Source organism: Emys orbicularis, chromosome 7 (assembly GCF_028017835.1).
Source record: "Emys orbicularis isolate rEmyOrb1 chromosome 7, rEmyOrb1.hap1, whole genome shotgun sequence".
In the NCBI taxonomy this organism is placed as follows: Eukaryota; Metazoa; Chordata; order Testudines; family Emydidae; genus Emys; species Emys orbicularis.
In genome coordinates this window covers 94048841-94076659 of record NC_088689.1, presented here as the reverse complement: position 1 = coordinate 94076659, position 27819 = coordinate 94048841, and the positions used below count along the sequence as shown (strand labels likewise).

Below are 27819 nucleotides of genomic sequence, written 5' to 3'. Positions count from 1 at the left end.
CATCCTGCCCTTTCCATATTGCTAAGTGGAAGATGAGTCCCAGCATGGAAGGGGTTGATAACCACTGCTTAAGAGCTGCATGTAGCTAAATCCTTCATATGGCATAACAATCAAACAATGTGCAATGGTTGCATTCTGTAATGTCACACACACAAACCTACTTAGGAGGTTCATTCCTCCAGAAGATCTGCAGCTTTTCAAAGACTCCTAAATTGAGTCTCTTAGCACTCAATCTCATGGCTATGCTCAGTGGGATGTTAATACTAGATTTTTTGCATAAGCCTACTGAAATTGAACTCCTAAGAGAAAAAACTGGCAAAGGCCTGAAAGCGCTGTGAAGTCTTTAAATGAAGTGAAAGGGCTATAGTATTGAATGTTATAACACAAGTACTTATGGTGCTCATGTCTCCCATTCATTAACCCTCTTCTACAAACAATTACCATGACTTTCCCATCAATGTTCTTTGCAGAGAAAAGAGGGGGAATTAAATTAAACAAGCTTGCTAAACAAACTGGTTGAGTCAAATCTTGGTCATGAGCCTAAAGTCAGTCAAATTAACCCAATTAGGCAAAATATTAATGCAACAGTCAGCCTAGAATTATGTTCTATAATTACATACAATATGTTTTTCACATTAAAACTAAATGAGCTTTCTTCAGTTGCTAAGTGGAAACAACCCTTTTCAGCAGCTGGTATTCTTCTCATGACCCATTTTCAAATTTCGTCTGAAAAACCATCTTTTCCCGCTACCTCTTATTGGCTCTCATTTTACCTTAGCATACTGTAATTCCATGTGTATGGAGATAAAAATCACTGCATACAGCCATTTTCATAAAGTACTTGAGTCATGTTGCTAAAACACATGGAAGCCCATTACATAAACTACGTTATGATGTAACAAACACTACACTGAAAATATCTGAAGTCCTTATAGGCTTCACTGACCCTACTCAATGCAATTTTACCCCAGAGCATAGCATAGACATCGCACTGGGTCTTGGTGGTAGGTTTTTGTGGAAATAGATAAAAAAATTAAAAAGCTTCAAGTGTTCATGTTGCCTTTACGGTCACTGAGCACAAGATGGTGTTGAAAAGCTGCAGTCCCTGTTTGAAGAGCTCCATTTTCAGAGGATCCAGAGGACAGCATTGAGCAATTGCTCATCTGTTCCAAGGGCTCTCTTAAGCAGGTACAGTAGGTTTCTGTCAATCATCCTGTTCAACACGAGAGGGTGCCAAGAAAGTTAGTGAAGTGGTACAGGCTGAGGGGCTTTCAATATGCAGGTCACACCCAGCTTTACATTTGTTTCAATGGACCTGTAGGGTAACAGCTGATGGCCATTGCCACAGTGGCTGCCCTAATCTGAACTCTGATCTTGGTCAAGATGGCAAACACTCTGCCCAAAAAAGACTGATCTTATGCTGGCTAGCTAGGGAAAAGACTCAAGAAATTGTGGTAGTATTATCAACTCCTTTGATTGAGGGAGATACGTATTTGTTACTCAGGTTTCCAATTTAGGTGTTGTCAGATTCTCTACTCTTCTTGTAGGTCCAGAAATAGTGGTAGTGGCCTTGAGTGCTTTTATTTTTTTTAAAACATCGATACTAGACAAGATACAGACCTCATCACAGGAATCCATACCTTTGCCACCTTCAGACTGGATTACCGCAATGCAATACACAGGGTCTACATTTTAAGACTGCCTGGGAACTTTAGCTAGCACAGAATCTGCCTGTTTGTTGAACGCTACATTTCTCACAGACTATGGTCTGTGAACAGGAGTGACTTCCAGTTAGTCTCCATTCATTCCTGTACACTAAGATATTCAGGTTTCATAAGTTATTAAAACTACATAGCTTGGGTACCTCAGAGATTGCCTCTTATGTGCTACAGCAGCCAAAAGCAGCTGGTGATGAGAGAGTTAACAGCCCTCTGGCTAAAGGATCTTATGACTTTCCATCTCTGTTTATAGTAAGGAGAAAACACATTATTTTGAGTCAGACTGAAAACAATATAGAAAAAAATTAGTTTGTATAAAATGCTTTACTAAAAAGATCTGAGTAACTTATTACAAAGGTGAAAAAGTAATTACAATAATTGCTGAAATATCCAGCACTCTAGCAATCCATCCGGGAACAGTCATGAATCAGAACAGGAAAAGAGTTTTAGACAGACTACAAGAAAACTGCATCGCTTGGGCAGATAAATGAGAGTTTACTTCTTCAGAGTTTGAGTGATTTTTCTGAAATTTATGAAATAGTCATGGAAACGGTCTTCAAACTCCATCTCAGACTAACAGGTTATAGGCTATCCTAATAGTTTAGAATTAGCAGACCTCCATCTAGAGGTCACCATAGGACGGTAGAATTAATAGTCAGAATGTGGAGGAATGAAAAGTATTTGCCAGCCACGTCACTCCTAGGGCATCTCCTCTGGCTTCAGAAGGAAACTCTTTGGTTTGCTTTTCTATTCAAGAGTGGTCGCTATGGAAGTGACCACTAGAGAAAGGGAAAACAGGGAAGTAGGGGAAATAAATGGAAGCTAGGGAAAAAAAAATAGTACTGAAAACATGAAGGAGGCCAACTTATTTTTGTTGGTCATTTTTTGAGACTGAGGGACAATAAATACATTCCTTAGGGTGGAGATAGATGAGAGGACAAACCTATATGGAGTAGGCAGGAGGATCACCTTTTAGTCTTAGCATTAGGAAAGACTAACACAGTTGCTGATGAGTCTATATTTAGGGGATCAAAGTAATTGCTGTCAGGATGGATTGTAAAAAATAAAAAAAACATGCCACTAAGTGGTGAGACACTACAACCCTAGGAGTCTTTTAGCGTCTTCACTTTGTGCCATGAGAGTTTCACTGGCATACTTCTGGAGAAGTTCCATCTTCTTTCTCCGGACAAGAGCTTCCTCAATCTGTAAATACAAAATATAAAATCATTCATTCACTATTCACAATTCAATCACTAATACCCAGAGATTCTAGATCAGGCAGAAAAGAAAGCAGTCTCTGAAGGCTGGAAGAAGTTGGCCTTTTATCAGAAAGTGGTACTACACAGGGACAGAAGCAGCAATAGTATTCATATTGCTCCCAATGTTCAGCTAAAAAATAATGTTGGTCAGCAAAGGCCATCATTGGAATGGAAGAGACTGAGGACTTTACAGCTCTGCTACTGCACATTAGTATTTAAAAGCCTTCTGTGGACTAACTCATTTTCCATTATTTTGGATATGATGTTCTGCTCAGAACCCCGATTGGATAAAATAATTCAAGTGAGTCATTTTCCCATTACAGGGCTTTGCAATGAGATTTGGATGCACAAACATGACCGCTCTAAAAGTAGGCTAAATCCATACCACAATAGGTTAATTAATTTGCACTGTTTACTCTTCATTTCAAAGTCTAGAAAACAAGACTAGTTTGTTGTTTTTTTAATCAAAGAAAACTGCCTGCATATGTTGCAGTCTTAATAAAATCATCACTATGTTCCCGACACAATTACAGGATTAAACATCCTCACTTGAACTCTATATGCTCAAACACATGCAACAATTTTTTTTAGAAAGAGACAGCCCTTAGCCACAAAGTCTGGATCTGAACTTCCAGCACATGAGAAAGTTCAGATCCTGGGTTTTGGTCTGAACCAAACTCTAGTATTTCAAAAGTTTTGTGCAGAAATTCCAACTGCATGTAAAAAATATGGATTTTCCGTTATTTAAAAGGTTGCCAAGGAGAAAATAATTAACAAGTTCTACATTTGTCCTAAGGATATAAATCAATAGGTGCAATTCCACTTGTTTTTACAATCAGTGTTGTCATTTATTTTTCCCCCTCTCTCTAATTGTTCTCTCTGAAAGTCAAATATGACCACAATGAATACAAAATAAGAAGTGGAATTGCAGCTACACTGATTTAAATCTTTAGGATAAGGCCTTGTTATTGATCATGCCTTTTTCAGGAACCTTTACATCATAAGAGGTTCAAAGCATAATTAATGTAAAATGGCATTTCTATACAAACATCACAAGCTAAATTAAAATACGCTCCTCATTCCTTTTCAAATCCACATAATTCTTATTCACAGTACACTGCAAAATAAATGTTATTCCTATTAAAAAATATTACATATTTGTCTGAATGAGACTGTACCTAGTACATGACCTTTAAAAAGTTCATTCAAATTCCAGAGGATGAACACCATTATAAATGATATCCACACTGATTTTGATTAAAAATAACTCTCTCTTCAGCTCTAGGCTGCAATAGGCAAACCTCATTAAAATAAGAAATGGATGATTTAGTCATTAGAAATAGATTATTATATTCCAATGAGTAACACTGACAACGGAAAAGGGTCTGGTCCATTAACACTTGCATATATTTACCCAAGAGACAACTTTTCTGCTTTACAACTGGAATCCCCCTAGAATTCCCCTTGCCTACATCATCAACAGTAGTTCAGCATCAGATACCCTGTTCTGACTGTTCCTCACAGTGCTGTGCTCACTGAATCAACAGTACTGCTATTCAGTCTGCAGCATTTCTCTCCCCTATAATTTTGCCATCTCATTTTAGCATAGATTAATACTGTATGTATCAACCGCTTCATATGGATACATTACTGTTGTCCTTTCTTTCCTCTGCGGCTCCGGTGCCAAGCATTATGGGGTATCTGTGAGAGGCAGAGGCACATCTAGTGCTAGGTAAACAAACTAGGTGAGAAGTCTCAAGAGTTGTTTCAGGCAAATTGATAAAATTAAGCTAAGTTGTACCCTAGAACAGTTTCAAAAGTGAACAGAAAAAGAGTGACTGATTTCAGGCTCATCTAACCAAGGCTATTTTTAAGAATGGTCACTTGATTCCCTAAACAAACAAACAAAGCAATCAAAAACAGAGGCATTAAAAGTGAACAAGAAAAAAAGCCAGATGCTAAAACTCCAAACACAAAAACTTAGAAAGTTATTGGTAGCAAACCAGGGCTATCTTTCGAGTAACCCATCATAATGTATATTCTTATTTGCACACTACTTTACAAAACATTTGAGACTCTCAGATGAAAGCATTTGAAACTACAAACGTTATGTCTCATAACACTCCTGGAAGGTAAACATCCCCATTTCAAAGATGGGTAAATGGAAGTGAAGAACTTAAGTGATTTCCACAGCGAGAATATTCAGGAAAAGAACCCAGGAGATCTGCCCCCTAGTAGGAAACACTTTCTATAGGATGCCTGCCATTATTTAGGTCCTGCATTGTAATAGCCTGTGAATGTCCCATGTGCCTTTGTCTCCCCGTTATTTCTTACCTCTTGTTGTGATGGCACTGGAACATGGGCAATAAATTTCTGCTGGCCTTCTTCGCCTTCTTTTTCTTTGCCGCTTTCCTCATCAGACTACAAAATTAAAGAAGTTTACACAAGCTTATTTTGCAGTTTCCATCAACAGGTCACTACAGCTAAACCTCACTGATCTGCAGTAGTGGAGGCAAACCCAAGGCAAATTAATGAGGCTTGCGAACCACAAAGTGCTGGGAGCATGACCACTGCAGAAGACACTGCACTCCACGCAGCAATAGGGAAGTATCACACCACCCTGACCCTGCTACTTAAAGTCCTAAAACAGAGTTGCTTACTTTCCTCTGTACCAGGTGCCATCCCTTGTGCTGCTGATGTATGGATGTGGGGCCACTTTCTTACTTTTCCCACATTTCTCAGCTGGGGCAGTGCAGAGAAACTAGTTAACTCAGGCAGGGGATCGGGGCCTTTACAGAGACAGCCATGCCATTTTTCTGTCGAGTGGTTGCTCAAGAGCTGGCACCACCACCCTCCTCACTCCCCACAGCTGGGCTCAATGTAGCCATGGGAGATAGCATAGATATAGATAGAGCAAGGTGGTGGGGAAACAGCAAGGCAAACTTTGTCAGCTAGACTAGTTCCTATGACAGGCCCAGCAGAGCTGCGTGCAAGCAATAAGAACATGCTTCTGCAATGCTGCTGACCTCCCAGGAATAGGAGACAGAAGTAGCCCTATCTCAGGGTCTCAGTGAGAGTGGGATAGGGTTAGGAGTGACATGCACTCCCCCCATTGCTCTGCAGGAAGCGTGATGTCACAGCAGTACCCCTGCTCGTTAACACCAGCAGAAACTTGCTAATCTGTGCTTCACAGAAGAGCAAAGCTGGAGGATGGTTTTGTAGTACATCAAAGTGTGAATAAGTGAAGTTCTACTGTACACAAAACAACTTAAGTTCAACTTTAGACACTAAATATTCTACATATTGCACACTGTTGTATCTGTACTGATAAGAAAAACCTTTCGAGAGATTCAGAGTCTCAAATGCCATCTACGTCAATATCCCCCACAAATAAAAACTCAAAATTAGTCTTCTTACTTGGTTTTCATTCCAACCACAGGAAAAAGCCTTCCCAGGCTGCTGACTTTGGTCTCACTCTAAGCAGGACTTAGAATCAAAAGCCCCATTCTAGTGTTAATTTTTATCAACCACAAACACTCATGCATAGGGCCCTAACAAATTCACAGCCATGAAAAATGCACTGTGAAATCTGGTCTTGTGTGCTTTTACCCTATACTATACAGATTTCATGGGGGAGACCAACGTTTCTCAAATTGCGGGTTCTGACCCAAAAGGGAGTTGCAGGGGGATCATAAGGTTATTTTAGGCAGGTTGCTGTATTGCCACCCTTACTTCTTCGCTGCCTTCAGAGCTGTGCATCCAGAGAGTGGCAGCTGTTGGCCGGGTGCCCAGCTCCGAGGGCAGCGCCCCGCCAGCAGCAGTGCAGAAGTAAGGGTGGCAATATCATACCATGCCACTCTTATTTCTGCACTGCTTCCTTCAGAGCTAGGTGGCTGGAGAGTAGCAGCTGCTGACTAAGGGCCCAGCTTTGCAGGCAACAGAGCAGAAGTAAGGGTGGCAATACAATATCATGCCACCCTTACTTCTGTGCTGCTGCTGGCAGTGGCTCTCCAGCTCTGAAAGCTGTGCCACTGCCAGCAGCAGCGCAAAAGTAAGGGTAGCAGTACATCGCCCCTACAATAACCTTGCAACACCACCACCCCCAACTCCTTTTTGGGGAAGGACCCCTACAATTACAACACAGTGAAATTTCAGATTTCAGATAATCAAAAATTACGATTTTTAAAATCCTGTGACAGTGAAATTGACCGAAATGGACCATGAATTTGGTAGGGCCCTACTCATGCAGAGAATACAGAGGGTAGTAAAATTCTCCTCAGAACAAAGCGGCCACTCTGCTTCCAAGTAATTAATGCTGAAGACATCTAAAGGATACTCATGCTATCCCGGCTAACATTAATTGCTATCAAGACTTCAGTCTCTTATTCACTGGGGTACCTCATCATCGACGGCATAGATGTTTATTTCCTCCTCTTCCTCCTCCTTGTCACCTCCCGCAAGTCGTGCCTCTCTCTCTACTTTCCATTTTTCCACTGCTTCTGCTATGACTGGTTGGAAAAATAAAGTGGTGATACTACATAACTAGGTTTAAAAGCAATGTCAGACAAGAAAGTCAGTTCTAGAGCGGACGCTAATTCTTCTGAGCGCTTGTATACAGACTTTTACCACGCACTTGTAACAATGCTCCTGGTTAGATCCACAGGGATTGAACTTGGGACCTCCATCTAAAAAGCATGAGCTTCTGCTGATTGAGCAAAGGATTAGGTCCATTAGTTCAAAGGCAGAGGAAGACCCAAAACAAGTAAAGGTAGTTATCCACCAGAGGGAGACAAAGTCACACTTAGTGTGAACTGCACTGTAACCAGGCTAAACCTTGGACGTGACCAAGTTGTTAGACTGGTTACAGAACATGGTTAATGGCCCAAACTCCACACTATAATTGTGTTGTAACCAGATCCAGGGAACATTGTTCTAAATGGATTCCATACCACAGCTATATTTATAGTGCAAGCAGGCACACGAAAACAGGCTGCTTGATGGCAGTTAATGTACCATAAGACTGTCAAATACAAAATGTCTCTTACTTGAGTAATTACTACATGGTTAAACCATGTTCTCTTTGACTTATTTTTATTTTCTCCATTTTATAATCCATGCCAAATGAAGTGTACTTTTTTTTTTTTTTTTAAAAGGTAACTGGAATTGGTTGTAGAGACTTTATGATGTGGATAACCGCTGTTGGGCTACTATACCTGGGGTACTGCAAATGCTAATACACCCTTAACTATAACAGTAGCAGTGCTACTTCAAGTTACAAGTAGTGTGAACATTGCTTCACTCCTCTTTTCTTCATGCCTTTACCTGATATTGCGGCCTTCACGTTAGGGTCCACATCTATCTCAAATGAGCCTGCAAATATCCTGCAAGGACTACCAACGTATGCAATGACAGCCCATCTCAACCATTCAAGGTTAGTCAGTCTCCTAGCAAAGAAGACAGCAATGTCTCTAAAAAGCCCACAGAGATTTGCTAATAGCTTTCTTATCATGCAGTTAGAGTTACAATACCCAGAAAGCAGCAATTTTTCATCTTTGACAGCAACTGGGGAATTACTAGCCCCTCTTTATTCATGTAAAGAAACAAAACTACAGGAGGAAAAACTGACCACAATCATATAGTTGTTCTGCTATGTGATAGCATAAGTAGTGAAAAAGAAAGCTATTGCTAATTAGGAAAGTTCAAGTAGTGTATAACCTTTAAATTCTATATCTCACATGAGCAGACCATAAGAGAGCCTGGATGATGTCTCACATAACTGGTGACCTTTTTTTGATTTTTTTAATAGAAAAATAAAGATGTCATGTGCTACTACTTTGGGGCAGTCCGTCACATTTTTTTTTCTCCCAGTATATCTGAAGCACCCATCCCGACAATTCTAGGAGCTTACACAGGCTTTTGAAACACGCACACACAGGTTAAAAATCCAAAATATTATTTTCCCAAACTCCAATGAATTGCCCACCAAAATAACCACCTTCTTCATGGGACCCCATAACCCTGAACCTCCACCCAATCAAAAGATGCTAGAGAAAACATATACTCCTTACAGCATGCTCCGGAGGCCAACAAATTCCACCTTACATGAACCAATTAAATTCCCTGCCTCCCCGCATTCAAACCAAAGGGCTTGAGCATCTCCATTTATTACAAATGGCACAGTGTCACTTGGGGAGAAAGTTTCTTAGGCAGTCACGTGAATCTAGTATACTGCCACTCCTGTCTGTAACCAATGATGCCAAGATAAAACACTAGAAGTTTTTAATGTTTGCAGTAGCCCCTATATGCTCAGATCTTGTTTTCACTTTAATGCTTCACTCCTTCCTATGTATTTGAGCTCCCAGACCCTCCCTGTTCCCACCTATTGCTACCTTCCACCCACTTTAGGCTCCATCCCACAACACTCAAACTGTTGCTACTCTCATATCCCTACAAGAGTCTGACCCACTCCTTCCACTGTGCTCTCCCACTATTCCCTCCACAAAGGATCCAATCCCATTCCTGCCAAATGCTTCTATCCCATGGTCAATGGCAGCCCAGTCCCATGCCATTACTGCTGCCTTTACCCACTCCTCTTGTGCGCCCAGCACCCTGCTCCTCTCACCACTCCAACCACTGCTGGATCATCACCCTCTCCCTTAGATCAGCTTGATCTATTCTTACCTACTTCTGTCCCTCCACATTCTACCCAGGAGAAAGCCAAATTATGCTCCGACCCCAGGTTTGCAGCAAGACTCTGATTTGAGGCACTAGCACTAGATCCTGTAGTAAGTAGGAAGCTAGGCAGCAGCCTGCAGTCTTTAGAGGCTCTCTTTTAACATGGTTTCCTATATACCTCTCCCTACTGCACAGCTTTCAGCATTCCTGTGTTACTGAAATTGCAGGTAGTGAAAGAGGACCTGGCTTTGCAGCTGAATTCAGGTGCTGTGTACTGTGCAACACATGGGGCCTGCTCAAACATATTACAACTGAATGTTTGCTCCTTCTAGCTGCAGCAAAACATATGCAAGTTGATGAGTACACAGCCTGGATTAGCATTTATGGTAAGATCAGGTCACAGAGTGGCTAGCCAAAAAGAACAGCTCTGCAGGAAAAACAAGCCTGAAGTTAGAAACAAGGGGGGAAAAGCCATGAAAGAAAAGTCTGTTGTAAGGGACTTGAAAAAAGGTTGAGTGCATAACCTGTGGCTCTGACATCATCATCATCTGACTCACCTGAAGTATATAATGCAGATTTGTCTCTATGTATTCAAAAGAGACTGAACTAAACCAGAAAGGGACGAAGTCAATGGAATAATATCAAGTCTACAACTAGAATGACACAGGTATTAAATTCAAGAAGGTAGAACCTGAGACTTTTACTGGTTGCTATGCAGATGAGCTAACTCAAGTCAACCTAATGTTTTCCCCATAAATATTGATGTCATACTGGGGAGAAAAACTAGGTGAAAGGCAGTATTTCATAACTATTTATAGAGCTTCCCCCTATAATCAATTACAGCAGCTCGGCTATTTCCTCTGTGGCTCATCTAATTCCCTTTAGACTCATTCCTTCCATACTATATGAATTAAAATTATTAGTTTCCCCTGTATCCTTGTGATTACAAACATAACAGTTTGGAGTATGCTTAGGCTAACTGGAGTCAGATGGTAAATCACACAAATGGTTTCTACTCCTTTATACAGCAAACCATTTAGGATCAATAAATAACTTAACCAGTTTTACCAATGCACATTTCTAAATGCTAAGTTTAGGTTACATTCCAATGGACTTTTTTTTTTGTGTGCAAGATGTTCTACTGAATTCATGTATGCCCCACCATAGCAATACTAGCAATCAGGGCTAAGTATAGCCCTTTTCCAGGGGACCTTAAAGTGCTACACAAAAGCAGGGAAACTGGTATCTTCATTTTACAGGCAAGGAACAGAGGTACAGAGAGGCTAACGTGCCCAAAGCCTGTTAGTGGCAGTACCTGGTATAGTACCTAGATATCCAACACCCACTGGCTTCAGTGGAAAGGTGTAAACCAGCTGGCTTCCAACAAAAATTAGTCCTTGCAGCTTTATACTTTTGTTTGGAAGCAGATAGAGGAATGAGAGAGATTGCATCCCCTCTTTAAATGAAAATATGCTAGTTTTCCTGAATTTGATTTTTATAGAACTAAGTCGAAGGTTGCTGAATAAAGTTTTACATTGAGATTTCAGCAAGAGACATCCAGAAAGAGTGACAGGAAGATGCCCACTTCCCTTGCCTATCCTTTTATTTTAAATGGAAGCATAGTAGTTAAATGGGACAACAAAAATATTCCTATCAAAGAGCTTTACAGTACACTAAGTTAAAAAACTATCAAAGGTAGGAGTACTGCTTACTCACTGTAGGTAGAACTATGTACAATGAAGATCTACAAACCAGAAGAAAAGGAAGTGAAGTACCATTTTAAAGAGTAAAGGCAAAAAAAAAAAAAAAAAAAAAAAAAAAAAAAAAAACCCCTTCTGCTCTAGTAACATGCAACTTGGAGATGGTTACATGTAACAAGCTGGGGACACCAGAAACAGCCTTAAATGAAACTGCACCCCGTTTATATAGGACTTTTTGATCTCACATACCTTTCTTTTCATGTTCCTGTTCCAATGGCTCCAAGACACCATCATCTTCATCCCTGTAGCCGTAATACTCCGCATCAATAGCCTTCATAAGCTCAGCTCGAGTCTTCCTTGGAGGAGGGAGGGCTGAAGGAATAAGTGACCATCACACTTTCAACCACCCCAAAAAAAAAAAAAGTGACATTCTACTAAACTTAACAGCTGGTCCTGCCCTCATGGATCACATCAACCCTGTACCATTTGTCTAGCAAGGCAGATTAATTTGCATTCAGACTGTGTGATTTCTGACCATCATCCTAACCCCTCACATTCCCATCAGTTTCCACTTTCTGGCAATTTTCTTTAGGTTGATGCCAGCTTCATGCTGCCAACCAGTGCTCCTAGAAAGTAGTTTTTCTTTGAATTCTACAAACCCTACTTCAGCTGTGGATGACAATATCTAAAAGTGGATAGGGAAATCCCACATGGCCCTCTGTGGCTATGTCTACACTGCAATGAAACAACTGCAGCTGGCCCATGTCAGCTGACTCAGACACACAGGCTCGGGCTGTGGGGCTACAAAATTGCAGTGTAGAGGCTCAGGCTGGAGAGCACACTCTGGGACCCTGCATGGGGGAGGATCCCAGAGCCTGTGCTTCAGCCCAAGCTCAAACCTCTACACTATAGCCCTGTAGCTTGAATGCTGCGAGCCCAAGTCAGCTGAGACAGGCCAGCTGTGGATGTTTTATTGCAGCGTAGACATACCCAATGAGATTCTGGAGCAAGGCTTCCTGAGGAAAAAGTTTAAAAATGGTTCCATTTGGGGTTTTAGGCCCAAGTGCCTCTTGACCAAATTATGCAATATTTATACATAAGATTGGCTAGGACCAGCCAAAGGGTCAATAGGTCCACATTACAGGAGATATCCATTGATCACCTGCCTCTTAAGAAAAATAAATGACTGAGATAGAAGATTAAATAGGCCATTAATCAGAAACTATATATAGACTGCTATACTGTTACTGATCAATGGTATATCTAGTTCACAAGATAGATTAAATCCAACTCATACAAATAAAGAAAAAACTTTTTCTATAGGATATTTACCTTTTCCTTTGACTACAAAATTAGTTAGCGTTCTTAAGCATTACAGTGAATACAAGAAGCAATTTTTCATGAAGATTTAGTCAATATGAAACTTGTAGTGGAGGGCTGAACACAGGCAGAGTCATTTTAACAGGACAACATCAAATAGTTTTAACCAAAGGTTAGTTTTATGAGCTTACAGGCATGTCATCCTCTCTTAGAAAAGTAGTGTGGTCCCTACTTCATACTAAATACAGGAGGTGGAGCATGAATTTAAAACAAGGAAGGGAAGAGAAGACACACAATTTCCCCTTTTATCATCCTGCCCTTGTTTGAAACAGTCACTGAATAAATATAAAATATTTGAGCTTTGGGAGTGCAGAAAAACAATTTTATCTAATTCCATTCAAGATAATCATGGCTGTGAAAGATAGGCATGTAAATAAATGGGTTTCTTCTCAGTCAAGGAAAGAGCTTTTAATGGATGATGACTTAGTTATACTGTGGTAAATGTTTGACTAGACTGATATGTACACAAAGATTCTTTTCCCCACCTCCTTCCCTAGGATTCACCCTACATTTCAGATGACACATTTTGTATGACAGGAGAGATGCTAGAGAAATTACTCTGATGTTATCCTGGCTGAAAAAGTCACAATTCTGAAGAAGGGGAAACTTCACATCTGTGATAGTCACCCATCAATACAGAAATAACGAATAATTCTGAAAAGTAGCTAAAGTTACTTACGTTCCTTTTCAAAGAGCTCTCTGACACCCGGTAAATCTTTAGCAGCTCCAAAATATTTGTAACCCCTGTTTCCTGGAACTTCCTTTCCTTCATGATCTAGCATTTTAGGACCAACTCTCTTTAAAAATAAAGTAGATAAAAAAATCATTGCTCCTGTCCACGGTCATTTTTCTTTCCCCATGTTAATTAGCATTACCCATGCTCTGGTTTACTAGGCTAAAAAACTGCTCTCTATTTATGTCAGATGATTCAGGAGTAGCAGCCCACTAAGACAATCTTTTTATTTTTCAAAAGAGAAAATGTCCTTTTACTGAGTGCCAAGCAGTTAGAAGGACTATGCAAAGCATGGAGTACTCTGACCCACGGCAGACCCACCTTGTCACCCCACATGCTGGATTTTACAGTAGAGGAACAAGATGGGATTAAAATGCCATACACAGAAGTTTACTATCTGGCTCCCTATGTGATCCTTATGAGTCCAACTTTTAATAGACGGGCCTGATAAATCAGCACAAATTACTAGAACTGTCAAGCAATTAAAAAAATTAATTGTGATTAACGGCACTGTTAAACCATAACAGAATATCATTTATTTAAATATTTTTTTATGTTTTCTACATTTCCAAATATATTGATTTTACTTACAACACAGAATACAAAGTGTACAGTGCTCACTTTATATTTATTTTTGATTACAAATATTTGCACTGTAAAAAACAAAATAAATAGTATTTTTAATTCACCTAATACAAGTACTGTAATACAATCTCATCATGAAAGTTCAACTTACAAACATAGATGTACAAAAAATAATTGCATTAAAAAAAAATCAATGTAAAACTTTAGAGCCTATAAGTCCACTCAGTCCTATTTCTTGTTCAGCCAATTGCTCAGACAAACAAGTTTGTTTACATTTGCAGGAGATAATGCTGCCTGCTTCTTGTTTACAATGTCACCTGAAAGTGAGAACAGGTGTTTGCATGGCACTGTTATAGCCGGCGTTGCAAGATATTTAGTGACAGATGCGCTAAAGATTCATATGTCCCTTCATGTTTCAACCACCATTCCAGAGGACATGCATCCATGCTGATGACGGTTCTGCTCGATAATGATCCAAAGCAGTGCGGACTGACGTATCTTCATTTTCATCATTTCAGTCAGATGCTGCCTGCAGAAAGTTGATTTTCTTTTTGGTGGTTCAGGTTCTGTAGTTTCTGCATCAGAATGTTGGTCTTTTAAGACTTTTGGAAGCATGTTCCACACCTTGACCCGCTCAGATTTTGGAAGGCATTTCAGATTCTTAAACCTTGGTTTGAGTGCTGTAGCTATCTTTAGAAATCTCACATTGGTACCTTCTTTTTGTTTTGTCAAATCTGCTGTGAAACTGTTCTTAAAACGAGAAACATGTGCTGGATCATCATCCGAGACTGCTATAACATGAAATATATGGCAGAATGCAGGTAAAACAGCAGGAGACATACAATTTTCCCCCAAGGAGTTCAGTCACTAATTTAATTAACACTTTTTTTTTTTTTTTTTTTTTTTAAACGAGCATCAGCAGCATAGAAGCATGTCCTCTGGAATGGTGGCCGAAGCATGAAGGGGCATATGAATGTTTAGCATATCTGGCATGTAAATACCTTGCAACGCCAGCTACAAAAGTGCCATGTGAATGCCTGTTCTCACTTTCTGGTGACATTGTAAATAAGAAGTGGGCAGCATTATTTCCTGTAAATGTAAACAAACTTGTGTCTCTTAGCGACTGGCTGCACAGGAGTGTAGGACTGAGTGGCCTTGTAGGCACTAAAGTTTTACATTGTTTTGTTTTTGAGTTCAGTTATGTAACAAAAAAACCCTACATTTGTAAGTTGCACTTTCACAATAAAGAGAATGCACTACAGTACTTGAATGAGGTGACTTGAAAAATACTATTTCTTTTGTTTATCATTTTTACAGTGCAAATATTTGTAATAAAAAATACTAATATAAAATGAACAGTGTCAACTTCATATACTGTGTTGTAATTGAAATCAATATATTTAAAAAAGTAGAAAAACATCCAAAATATTTAATAAATTTCAACTGGTATTCTATTGTTAAACAGTGCGACTAAACTGCGGTTAATCACAATTAAAGTCGCGTGAGTTAACTGCTATTAATTGACAGCCCTACAAATTACATTTTGATTTTTCATCATGAGATGTTTTGTGTCAGAGACCTGAATGTCAAAAGTCAAGTATTTCATTATTTCATGATCAGTCAGAGCCATTTACTCTCTGCTAAACACCTTTACACACTGACATGTAATACAGGACAGTGGAACCACAGAAAATGGCAGGTAGAGTTTGTGTGTCTCTTCGGATTCTGAACAAAAAGTACTAATAGCCTTATCTTAACAAGACCCTAAGGCTGAAAGAAAGTCATCAAATAGTCATTTTCAGAACCAAGAGAGGGAGAGAAAGATAAGACATCACTATTTGATCTAACATGCCATTCAGCATGTTTAGAGGCTGAACAAGATTTGTTGATCATTGAAATACCAGCCACTAGGAAAAAAATAACCAAGTGTGTTTAATACATCTCTGTTGTACGCACTATGAAACACCGGTCATCCAATATTCAGTAGATTAAAGTTTCTAGTCTTGGGTTGATGGGCTTTCACTTTGCTAGCCATTCATAGTTAACTGCAGAGATGCTGTTTGCCAACACAGTTGTTTTATACTTACTGCGTAATCAGGACCTCCCAGCTCCTTTATCCGGACCTCCCAGTGCCCCTTCTCTCTTAGGAGTTTGTTAATTTCATCATTCAAGTCTCGAATTCTGAATTCACCTAAACCAGCTTCAAGATAAAACAAATCAAGAAGTTCTTACAGAGACTGTATATTAACCACTTCAGAAAGACTCATTTCTCTCTGTTCCTCTATGGGGAATACTCCCCAAACTCTGGTTGGAGGTCCAGCACTTTTCTTGCTTTAACCAGAGGTCTTGCCTCATAACGAGCAGTTTGGGGGCTCAAAAGACTTAACTTGAGCACGCTGCCCCTGCTTGGAGAGAAAGACACAGTGCCCCTCCTTGGACCAGGTACTGACCCTCCTATATTTTTTTCTATAGGAAACTCATTTTTATCCACTTTGCCAGGAAGCAAAATCTTAAATGGGGATGAAAAGTGACTGCTCACTGGTCCATGACCAGTACTTAAGAGTACATTATTCCTAAAAGCACTGGCCTATCCATTTTTAGTCCTGGCATGTCATGAAGTGTATAATGCCCAGGTGTCATTTAACTTAATTTTCTTCAATATTTGTAGTTGAATACTGACACCTAAACGTCAATAGTTTCACTAAACTAAATTAATGAAACCTTAAGACAAGCTTCAACAGCACAGTTAGGATAAAATATTGGACTTTTCTCCCTTATTTAATTGGGCTATTGTAGCTCTTCATGAAAGCAGAAACAAGAACTGTTCATAACAGCAGTTCACATAGCCTCTCAGGTTTCCTAGTGCAGATAATTCCAGGGGCAATAAAGATTTTTAATTTGTGAATTTTTAAAGGTAAATATTTACCAACAAATATTGAAAAAAGTGTAAGAGTTAAGCAAAACAACACAACACTTTAACAATTAGGTCTAGCCATAGATAGCCTTAAAAGCATCCACTAAAAGCAGGTCAGAATTGATGTGAGGGAAGGAGGTAAGAGGGCAAACAGAATGATGCAGTTTTAACATCAAACCATTATTGCTAGAAACAATTGCTATGCCCCACTGAAGAGGTGGAGTTGCTTCTAGCTCTAGTGGCAGATATTGAGCATTAAAATAGTCACCAGGACCGCTGTCCAGCAGTGCTATTTTGAGACCGATCCACAACTTAAAAACAGCAGCCAATATGACTTTATAGCCAGGTAAATTGCAGCAGTGAGTTAACTGACACTGGAACCAAAGTTTCACACAAGTCAACTGCAATTAAAAGATGCTCACCATTTTGAATCTGTGCCACTTTCTTGGAAATTTCTCCAATAATCTATTTAAATAAAAACAATTACACAGAAATTAGTTTTTCTTGATGAGTCAGAAGTCAGGGTAGTTTCAACTGTTAAACCATTCTACATGCTTAAGAGAACTCATATTTGAAATATCAGTAAGATGTTAATAAAAGTTTAATTTGGGCACAAACACTATTTATAATGAATGAAGAAGTATCCATACTGGGAAATGCATCATCCATGACTCCTTTTTGTTCAGGCATTTGCACCTTTGTGCTAACAATAACCTGCAGTCTATCCTTTAACTTTCTGGTCATTATGGTTAAAATATGACACACACTATTTTAGCTCAGACCTCGGTCAATTCTTAATTTAACTGTTTACACACAAGCTAAGGAGAACAATTCTAGCAGCAAAGAAATATTAGACTTAGTTCAGTGTTCAGTACAATTACCTCATTAATTTTAATTGTATAAGTATTTTGTTAAAATTATGCATATTTCCTAATTTGATTATTTATCAGTCCATCCTCTACAGAATTAGAAAAGCCTGATGTTCACTGACTATATATGCGATGCATACCTGACGTCTCCATTTCTCAGCTTTAGGCAACTCATTACATTCTGATGCAAGAAAAGGTCTTCGTTCCTGTTTGGGAGAAAGACATGTACAGTAACTCCTTACTTAACGTTGTAGTTATGTTCCTGGAAAATGCGACTTTAAGCAAAATGATGTTAAGCGAATCCAATTTCCCCATAAGAAGTAATGTAAATGAAGGGGTTAGGTTCCAGGGAAATTTTTTTCATCAGACAAAAAGACTATTTTTATATTATATATATATATATATATATATATATATATATATATATATATATATATATATATATATATATATACACACACACACACACACATACATATACATATATATACACACATACATACACACACACACAGAGTATAAGTTTTAAACAAACAATTTAATACTGGTACACAGTGATGATGATTGTGAAGCTTGGTTGAGGTGGAGGAGTCAGAGGGTGGGATATTTCCCTTACTGCTAAATGATGAACTAGCAATTGGCTGAGCACTCAAGGGTTAACTCTCTCACTCTACAAGGCAGCAGGAATGGAAGGAGATATGCGCATTTCCCCTTTAAGTACACTGCCTTGTTAATTAGATCAGCTTGCTGAGACCATAGCTGCTGCAAGCGCCCTGGTGTGTCCCCCCTGCTCTATGGAAGATGGGGTAAGCGGGGTGCAGGAGCAGGGGAGCCCTGACATTAGCCCCCCTCTATCTTCCCTCCCCCCCGCGCAGCAAGCAGGAGTCTCGGGGAGCAGCTCCAAGGCAGAGGGCAGGAGCAGCACATGGCAGTGGCGGGAGGGAAAGCTGAACTGCAAGCAGTAGACAAAGCAGGCGGCTGCCAAATGACGTTAGAAGGGAGCATTACACAACTTTAAACGAGCATGTTCCCTAATTGATCAGCAATGTAAGAACGAAACAACGTTAACCGGAACGACTTTAAGTGAGGATAAAGCTTCAAACCACCTAATACTGAAGCTTGACCTGTTCCCAAAGCAACTGATATTTCATGCTCTGAGTGTAACATGGCCTACTTGTTCCTGGATTAGTCCCAGGCAAATCAGCCACTCATGCCTCCTTACTCGAGTTTCCTCTGTTCCCATCCCATTTTTAAAGATTTCATATAACAGCCCTGATGAAAGAAATTCTATTTAACCACTGAACACAGCCACCAATTCAAGCCCAGCATGTACAAAATAGAGCCTGTCATCTTCCATTCAAACCCTTTTCCCTCCATTCTCCAAACCCTATTCTCTCCATTCTTCATCACCAGCAATGCTCCAGTCAGTGTGGCTCAAGCGTAGTATCACTTTTGACTCCTCTGCCCACATCTAGTCCACAGGTAGATTCCATTGCTTCTCTGCACATCTATAAAGTTTATCCCTTCCTTTCTATTGCTGCTGCTAATATTCCAGTCCATGCTCTAGTTTTCTGCATTAACAACTACAGCTTCCAACTCCATGGCCTCTGACCCTTCCAGTTCATTCAAAAAGCTGCTACAAAAATCATTTCCCTTTCCTGCCACTAGCCACTTCACCACCTTTGTTTGCATCCTTCCATTAACTTGTTATTCCATACATACGTTCATAGTATTCCTCACCTTTAAGTCTCCCTACTTACATATTTGCCCCTACAGCTCTCTTACTCCCACTTCTTACGCTCCTTCCAGGCCTTATTTTCACATAATTTATGTCTCCCCTTATGTTTGGAACAGCCTCCCAATTAGTGTGTGTCCCCCAACCCCACATCATCCCTTCCTCTGGGAAACTCCTGAAAAGCCACCTGTTCGAAGTTTTACCTGCAATAGCCACTGTTTCCTACTACATTACTCTATATCAGGGGTTCTCAAACTTCATTGCACCGCAACTCTCTTCTGACAACAAAAATTACTACAGGATCCCAGGAGGGGGGACCGAAGCCTGAGCCCACCCAAGCCCCACTGCCCTGGGGGTGGGGAGCAAACCCAAAGCCCTACTGCCCCAGGCCAGAGGGCCGAAGCCCAAGGGCTTCAGCCCCAGGCGCCTGTAACCTTAGCCCCGACACCCACGGCTGAAGCCCTAGGGCTTGGGCTTTGGCCCTGGGCCCCAGCAAGTCTAAGCCAGCCCTGGAGACCCCATTAAAATGGGGTCGCGACTCGCAGTTTGAGAACCACTGCTCTATATTGTCCCCCTAGAGTTTATAAATGTGTCAGCTCTAGGGAAAAGATGCAAAATTATAACTCAGAACAAAGCCCTTTAGAGTAGGTTGTGTGTCCTTCTAAAAAACTTACTCCAAACAAGAAACTTTTCCTCATTTTGAGAAATAAACATTGATCCAAATCATTCCATTGACCTGATCCTGCAATTCACCTGAAGAGGGTGGACTCCTGCACCCACACAGAGCTCCAGTGAAGTCAATGCATGGCTTCACCTGTGGAGTCAGTTAAGAATCAGGGCCTAAGATTATGGGTTCTTTTTTAGTTTCAGAATCCAACCTTTTGACCAGTGGTTTTACACAATATAAAGCCACTGGCATCACCTATTTTTCAAGTCATGTGCGAATCTAACTTGATTTGAGGGTTAAAAGTTTCTCCTAGGGTGCATGGTTAAATTTAAGCATAGATGTGATAGGAGACACCACATGGCTGAATAATGGCACAGCATGCTGTGTCATGTGCAAGCCCCGAGTTCGGAATAGCCCTGGAAGTGGAATGCTTAGTGGTCGCTAAAAGTGAAAAGATTATAAAAGGGCTTTTCTAGCTCTCCTGAGCTAGTTGGGAAAGAAGCCAAACAAAGCCCATGATCAAAACCAATGACAATGAATGTACAGCCAGTTAGCAGAAGGAAATCTCTTATCACTACATTTATATTTTTAGAATTGCCTTCTGAATTACCTTGCTTGTATCTCCTTGTTATTCTTCCAATATCAAGGCATATTGCTTATACTGTGAAATGCCAACTTGGCTTGGCCATATAGACTATTTAAGCATGGTCCACTGTATGCCTCTCCAGCACAGTTTTTTCAGCCCTTCCCCAGCAATAACTGTTACTTGTGAGTTTTGTTGCCAGACTGCTTTCCAGAGCTTCTCTCAATTTAAGCCCCTTTCCTGGTGACCAACACCTAGCCCTTGTGCAGCAATTACATGTGTCACATTCCCTCTGCTCGCAGTTGTTGAAGCAGCACTGCATGTGGCTTTGCATTATGTGCCGATAGGTGAGGACTAATTGCTTGGTGATTTATTTAAAAATAACATAGAAGACCTATTTTTCTCCAGCCTACCTTAACTTTTCCTTCCTCAAGCTGAGCTTGGCGAAATCTCGCCAATGCGGTCCTGAAAGGAAGAAAGGAAATTAGTTTACTTTTAAACCTCTTCATTCTAACAGCAGTGATCTTCTAAACCAAGGTTTTCAAAGAACTTAACTGGTTAAGTTTTGCATGGATACACCTATATTATATATAGGCTTTCAAAAAAGAAAATGATAGCTACTGTTTCCATTAAGAACATTCCAACACTGAAGAAGCCACCAGTCAAAGTAGTCAACACCAGTTACCAGTGCAGTCACCCAGCCATGAATTTTGTGGAGTTTAGTATTAGAAGTACCAACAGCCTGCTGGGGGGGGGCAGGGAGACAAGGATATCAAGCTTGTTAATTTTAAAGAAACATTTCTCAACAGCTCAGGTAGAGTCCATTTACATTCTGTGGCTGATTAATATACATAGCTTGTTTATTTTAAAAATAGGTATGTCAAAAATTTCTTCAAGTATCTCTCCCACCACCACTGCCAAGGGGTTCTTCAAAAACCCATCCCTCCATTGTCCCCAATAACCAAAGTTACAGCACCCCTGACTCTAGCCAAGAGGACTGCAAGGTACTTCAGACTGTGCTCCTCTAGTGAGCTAAAGAGGACACGATTGCTTGAGACAGATGAAACAGCTCCTAAGGGTACAGGGCATAATAATGCTGCAGTTCTCCCATTATGGGAGTGAGGGACTGAATCAAGCCTTGGTTGCAAGGCAGTGAAACTTCAGGCTATTTCTACGTTAGTTTCTGGTAAATTAAAAACCCAAGAACAAAACGCTTTCCTCGCTTTGCAATGAGCTAAGAAACTCTCACAGGACAAAGTACTTTGCGCAACATCTCTGTTGTATGCACTATGAAATGCCGATCATCCAATATTCAGTAGATTAAAGTTTCTAGTCTTGGGTTGACATACCACATTGATTCATAATATTTTAGCATACATCTCCAATGGGGGTTTGCAATTCTGTAATCAATTCACGTTTACAGTGCTGAAGACAACTTGACAGATAAGAGACACAGGTGCCATGATAATGCAAGCAAATACTTCAAACCAAGGGCTCACCTCCTGAATGCTCAATATTAATCTTGCGTGTTCACCTCTGCCCAGCCAAAACGACAACATAGCTGTTCCAGTAAGGACCACTAAAAGCGCTACCACACACCTGCATCTGACATCTAACTTTAGTAACACTTCTAGAATCCAGAGGCTAAACAGCACCACTGGTTTATGATTTCTCATCTTGTAATGTCCATAATTGCCATAACACGCAATTGATTAAGTAGGGGGGGAGCATTACAGAAGTCCTGATACTTCGAATGCCATCACAAATGATACTTTACAGGTACGTTTAACATGTAATATGACTGTGTATTAACCAGGGCTCCTTGAATTTAAGTCAGTGTGGATGGAATGCCATTGCCTTTCAAGCATGGAGCAGATCATCAGTCCTGTTCGTGCATCAAAATACATATATGAAAGAGTCATTTGCATATATATACTATTACTTTGAAATAAAAACAAGTACTTAATTTAGACTGTAAGCAGGAGCTGGAAGCGCTGTACATGCTGACAGAATTTATTAGCTAAATAACACATCTAAGTGTTCAGTTACCAAGATGATAAGCAACAAATACCAATAGGAAGTGCACTGTGACAGACACTTTGAATGACAATCAACATAACCAAGTTCAGAGCTGTACTTACATAGCCTTTTCTGCATTTCGAGCCTAAAGAAAAAAGAGAAACAGATTAACATGCTAACTAATACTTCAAAATTCAGTCAGTCTGGCACAAAAATGACTAGAACTAGTAAACGCTTGCAAATAATGAAAATAGGAACAAAGTGCCCAGCTTTGTTCAAAATCTCAAACTAACACCTCCCCCAGCCCCCATCTCAGGCCTTAACACTTATGTATATTATTGTTGCACCTAGGATAGACCAGGACCTCACTGTATCAGAGAGGTAGCCGTGTTAGTCTGAACCTGTAAAAAGCAACAGAGGGTCCTGTGGCACCTTTAAGACTAACAGAAGTATTGGGAGCATAAGCTTTCGTGGGTAAGAACCTCACTTCTTCAGATGCAAGACTGAAGAAGTGAGGTTCTTACCCACGAAAGCTTATGCTCCCAATACTTCTGTTAGTCTTAAAGGTGCCACAGGACCCTCTGTTACTTTTTACAGGACCTCACTGTGCACTGTACAAACTCAGAAAACACAGTCCCTCTCCAAAAGATGTTACAATCTAAGTGTAAGACCAGAGAACAGATGGCCAGACCGACAGGCAAAGGAGCACAGGGAAATAATGTGACGCTGCTTCAAGAAGAGGGTGAACAAACTGGATTTTCCGGGAAGCCCACACGTGTCCTGGGAGCTGCTAGCAAAGGGCAGGCAATGAACACTGTGGGACCGTGAGAGGGCACACAGCCTATATAAACTCCATGCTGCCGGGGAAGAACGTTTGTACAGCGCCGAACACAAGGGTCTGGGCCCATGCCTAGGGTCCAAGGCTCTACCACAACACAAATCACAGCAGCAGCCCCGGCCCCCCCTCCTTGCGAGCCGGAGCTAGTCACTGTGCGAACGCCATCGCCCCAGACACAGCTGAGAGGAACGTGGGCGCGCGGGGCCGGCACAACACAACCGGGGAAGCGGGGCGGAGCCGTCTCTAGAGAAGGCCAAGGCCTGCCTGGTGGAGGGGGCCGCGGGGAGCCGGGCGGGGGCGGCCTGTGTGGAGAGGGGGCCGTGGGGATCCCTAGGGTGCGGGGGGGTCCCAGCAAGACCGTGGGCGGAGCTGGCTGCGGGGCCCGCGGCGCTGACGCAGCCCGTCACTCACCATGATCCCCGCTGCCTCACGGGCCCCGCAAGTGGCACCTTCTTCACCGGCCGCTTCCCACGCGCGGACAACAGGAAGCGACGCCTCGGCGGGACAGATCAGAGGTCAGCGCCAGCCGCCAATGCCCCGGAAGAAGATTGAGGAGGCGGCAGAAGCAGGAAGTTGGCTACAGAGCGTAAAGTGAGCCACATCGGAAACGGAACTTCCCCTCCAGCCTAGTCCCAGCCGCTCGCTGGATCTTGCCGTAGCGACACTTCCGGCTCTGCACCCCGTGCTCATACTTTGGCGCTTGCGCAAGCTGTCTTCGCGCAAGTGTAGTGTGTGGTGCTCAGAGGAGCATGCGCATGAAGCGCTCACCTCCCTTGCGGAATGCTTGAAGGCGCAGGCGCAGTAAATCTGCGGAATGGGGGTGGGCTCTACGGTGCGTTAAGCTTTAGACTTTCCCACCCCGGCGGAGGGTCTTGTGCTGCACCTGCTTTAGGGCCAGATGACTTCAGGCTGCAGCGCAGCCACCTGCCACCTTTCCCCAGCACTAAGGCCCAGGTCCTCAGAGGGATTTAGGTGCCTAATGAGGATCTGGGTCTAAATCCTCCACTAGGCACAGGCAATTACAAATATTCTTTGTTGGCCCCCCGCACATTAACTTTGTTATCCGGCCTTCTCAATAGTAGAGGAGTGCAAAACCCTTCGCACCAGAACAGTTTCTCATAATCTAATAAATACTTGGAGAGTTCTATTTTTTAAAATGACTAAGAAACTAGTATCGTGGGTTTCTGTGTTCAGTGAATCTGTCGGATTCCATAGCACATGTCCTTTATTTGCATGTAAACAAACTCTTTCGTTAATTGCCAGCCCCATGAACTCTGGTGGTCAAATAGGGTTCTCTTCATCTTGCACATATTCTCCAGTAATACTTGTCTATAGGCCAAATTATGCCTTCATCTATAAAACCAATATTGTTATTATGCAACCACATTAATTTACTATTACACTGGTGCCCAGAGGCCCCAACCAGATGTAGTAAGATGAGGCCCTGAAACATAAACCCTTGTATCAGAGGCCTGGTATGAGGCCTAAGGCCTGAACTAAAGTAATGGTCAAGACTTTGTTAACATAAAGCAAAGTTAAGCTGTGAGCAAGAGGCAGGCCCTGCTCATAGTCTGGCAAGGAGAGGGCTGATGTTGCAAAAACACACATACCTAAAAGGTACTGGACACTAGAGATATAAACAGGTACATTCCACGCAGATAAGGAACATGCTGACCCATCCCCGAGACAGGGTCAAAAGGATAATATGATGGATAGAGTTGTTTGTTCGAACCAACATGTACCAGGAGGGAGACAGCACTCTAACGCATATCGGGGTTGTACCTCAATGCATCAGGAGTGATGTGTAACTTGTTTGTACCGGTGTATAAGAATGCATCCCTGAGTGGATGTCTTTGTCTGGCCTAGGGGGCAGTGGTAAATCCCACGACTGACTGAGCCGGTCCATTGTCAGGGAGCACATACGTACTAGCAGAACTGTAGACATCTGATCCAGGGAGCTAGAGACTGTGTTTTGTTTGGCAATAAACCTGGCTGGGTGCTTTCGTACCTTATCGGAGTCTGGTCATTGGGTGGTTTGCTCGAGATCTGCTGTGCCAGCTATCTGTGCAGAGCTGGGACAGCACACCGGGAGAACACGCATGCACACAGCTGACTGTTATCAACATTGGATAGAGCAGAGCACCACATCGGTGCCATCTGATGACACCAGGATTGGTGTCCCACTGTACATGGAGATTATGCCCAGTGATACCTGTGCAAATCTATTTAAATTTAATGTCAGTGTGAGCATGATGGATGGAAATAATCTGGTTTGATGGTCAGAGCTCAGAGTGAGTTTGCAGGGACAGCAGTAAAAAACTCCAAAATATCTTAATTCTTGCAAACTTCGCAAATGTAAATCAGAAAGAAATTAATATAGAGCCATAAGAACAGCCGTATTGGATCAGACCAATTGTCCATCCATCCTGGTATCCTGTCTTCTGACAGTGGCCAATACCAGATGCTTCAGAAGGAATAAACAGTACAAATCAAGTGATCCATCCCCTGTGATCTGCTCCCAGCATCTGGCTGTCAGAGGCCTAGGAACACCCGGTGTGGGGGTTGCATCCCTGACCATCTTGGCTAATAGCCATTGATGGACCTATTCCCCCATGAACTTATTTAATTCTTTTTTGAACCTAGTTATCCTTGTGTGTGGTTTCTGCTCCCTTTCTGCCTGAAGGTGCAAAGGGAGCAGAGCAGGACACAGAGAACCTGCTCTCAGATATTGGGTGCAATCCCTTTCCCTTTTTGTAATAAAGTGTTTGTCCCTCAAGCTGAAAGGTTTTGACAGTACCAGTATACCGCACCTATATCCATGACCTATAAAACAGCCATTCCTCCTTCCTAATAAAATCCTCTAATATCAAACCCTGGAGCTGCCACAGACCTTTAAAACTTTTATTTTTCACAGTGGTTGAGCACCCTGCAGATGCAGACATCTGAAGCCTGGCAAATGCCTACAGTTAGGCTAAATATACCCTGCTAAGTAAACCATGTTGAGCATGATTTAAGATGTTCACAGGTGAAAGTCATGGGCAGTGCATGGAGTTAATATTCCCAGATGCTGGGACAAATCCAATATCAAGATTTTAAGATGTCACAGCCGATCCTCCGCTAAATCAGCAAAACTCCATTGACTTCAGCTAAAATTGGTGGAGACCTATGCCAACTTACGCCAGCTGAAGATCTGGTCCATAATTTAGCTGTACTTTGATACCTGGTTTTAGACCAGCGGTTCTCAAACTGTGAGTCGGGACCCCAAAGTGAGTCTCGACCCTGTTTTAAGGGGGTTGCCAGGGAGGCGTTAGACTTGCTGGGACTCACGGCCAAAGCCCGAGCCCAAGCCAGATGGACCAAGGCCAAAGCTGAAGCCCAATGACTTCAGCCCTGGGCAGCGAGGCTCAGGTTATAGGTCCTCCGCCTGGGGCTGAAGCCCTTGGGCTTCAACTTTGGCTCCTCCCCCCACCCGGGGCAGTGGGGCTCAGGCTTTGACTTTGGCCCCTCCACCTGGAGTGGCGGGGCTCAGGCGAGCTTAGGCTTTGGTCCCTCCTGGGGTCATATAGTCATTTTTGTTGTCAGAATGGGATCGTGGTGCAATGAAATTTGAGAATTACTGTTTTAGACACATAATTACCTTCCATGGAGTCAGGAAACTAAGACAAAGCTAATAGGGGGATACCCAGAGTCTATGGTGGTGAGGACCATGTACCCACCTCGATAGATGGCTGTGTGTATGCCAAGGTACTGTAACACTGCATTTGCATTTTTATTTTTAAATGTAACCATAACAATGAATTTCCTGACTCTCAGATGCTCATGTTTTTTCAGACTACAATTAGATTTCAAGCTCTTCAACCACAATCTTCAAAGCAAGGATTGTGTCTTCTTATGTTTGTATATCACCTAGCACACAGGGGGCCCACTCCTGATTGGAGACTTAGGTACTACCACAATACAAATAAAATAAAATAATAATAATATAATTATTACACTGATTTTATTACACTGCTACCGGTACTGACAACCTTAACATTGTTTGCTCTAGGAATACTATTGTACACTTAAGCTTTCTTTGGAAGCTTTCTAAAATGTGAAGTGTGACTTGTACACAGTTCTGTACTGCTGCTGAATTCTGTGGTGA

At 41.6% G+C, this 27819-nt stretch overlaps 1 protein-coding gene across 1 annotated transcript; it reads right to left on the bottom strand.

Annotated features, from left to right (window-relative positions):
• Positions 1-2031: 2031 nt before the first annotated feature.
• ISY1 (ISY1 splicing factor homolog) lies at positions 2032-24210 on the bottom strand. Its single transcript, XM_065407614.1, has 11 exons — positions 24087-24210; positions 22960-22982; positions 21232-21283; positions 17974-18039; positions 17387-17429; positions 16138-16250; positions 13412-13529; positions 11602-11724; positions 7376-7485; positions 5312-5398; positions 2032-2921 (listed from the first exon to the last, which is right to left on the bottom strand). Exons 1-11 carry the CDS (start codon positions 24087-24089, stop codon positions 2814-2816), a joined length of 846 nt encoding a protein of 281 aa, XP_065263686.1. The 5' UTR covers positions 24090-24210; the 3' UTR covers positions 2032-2813.
• Between the last annotated feature and the right edge of the window lie 3609 nt (positions 24211-27819).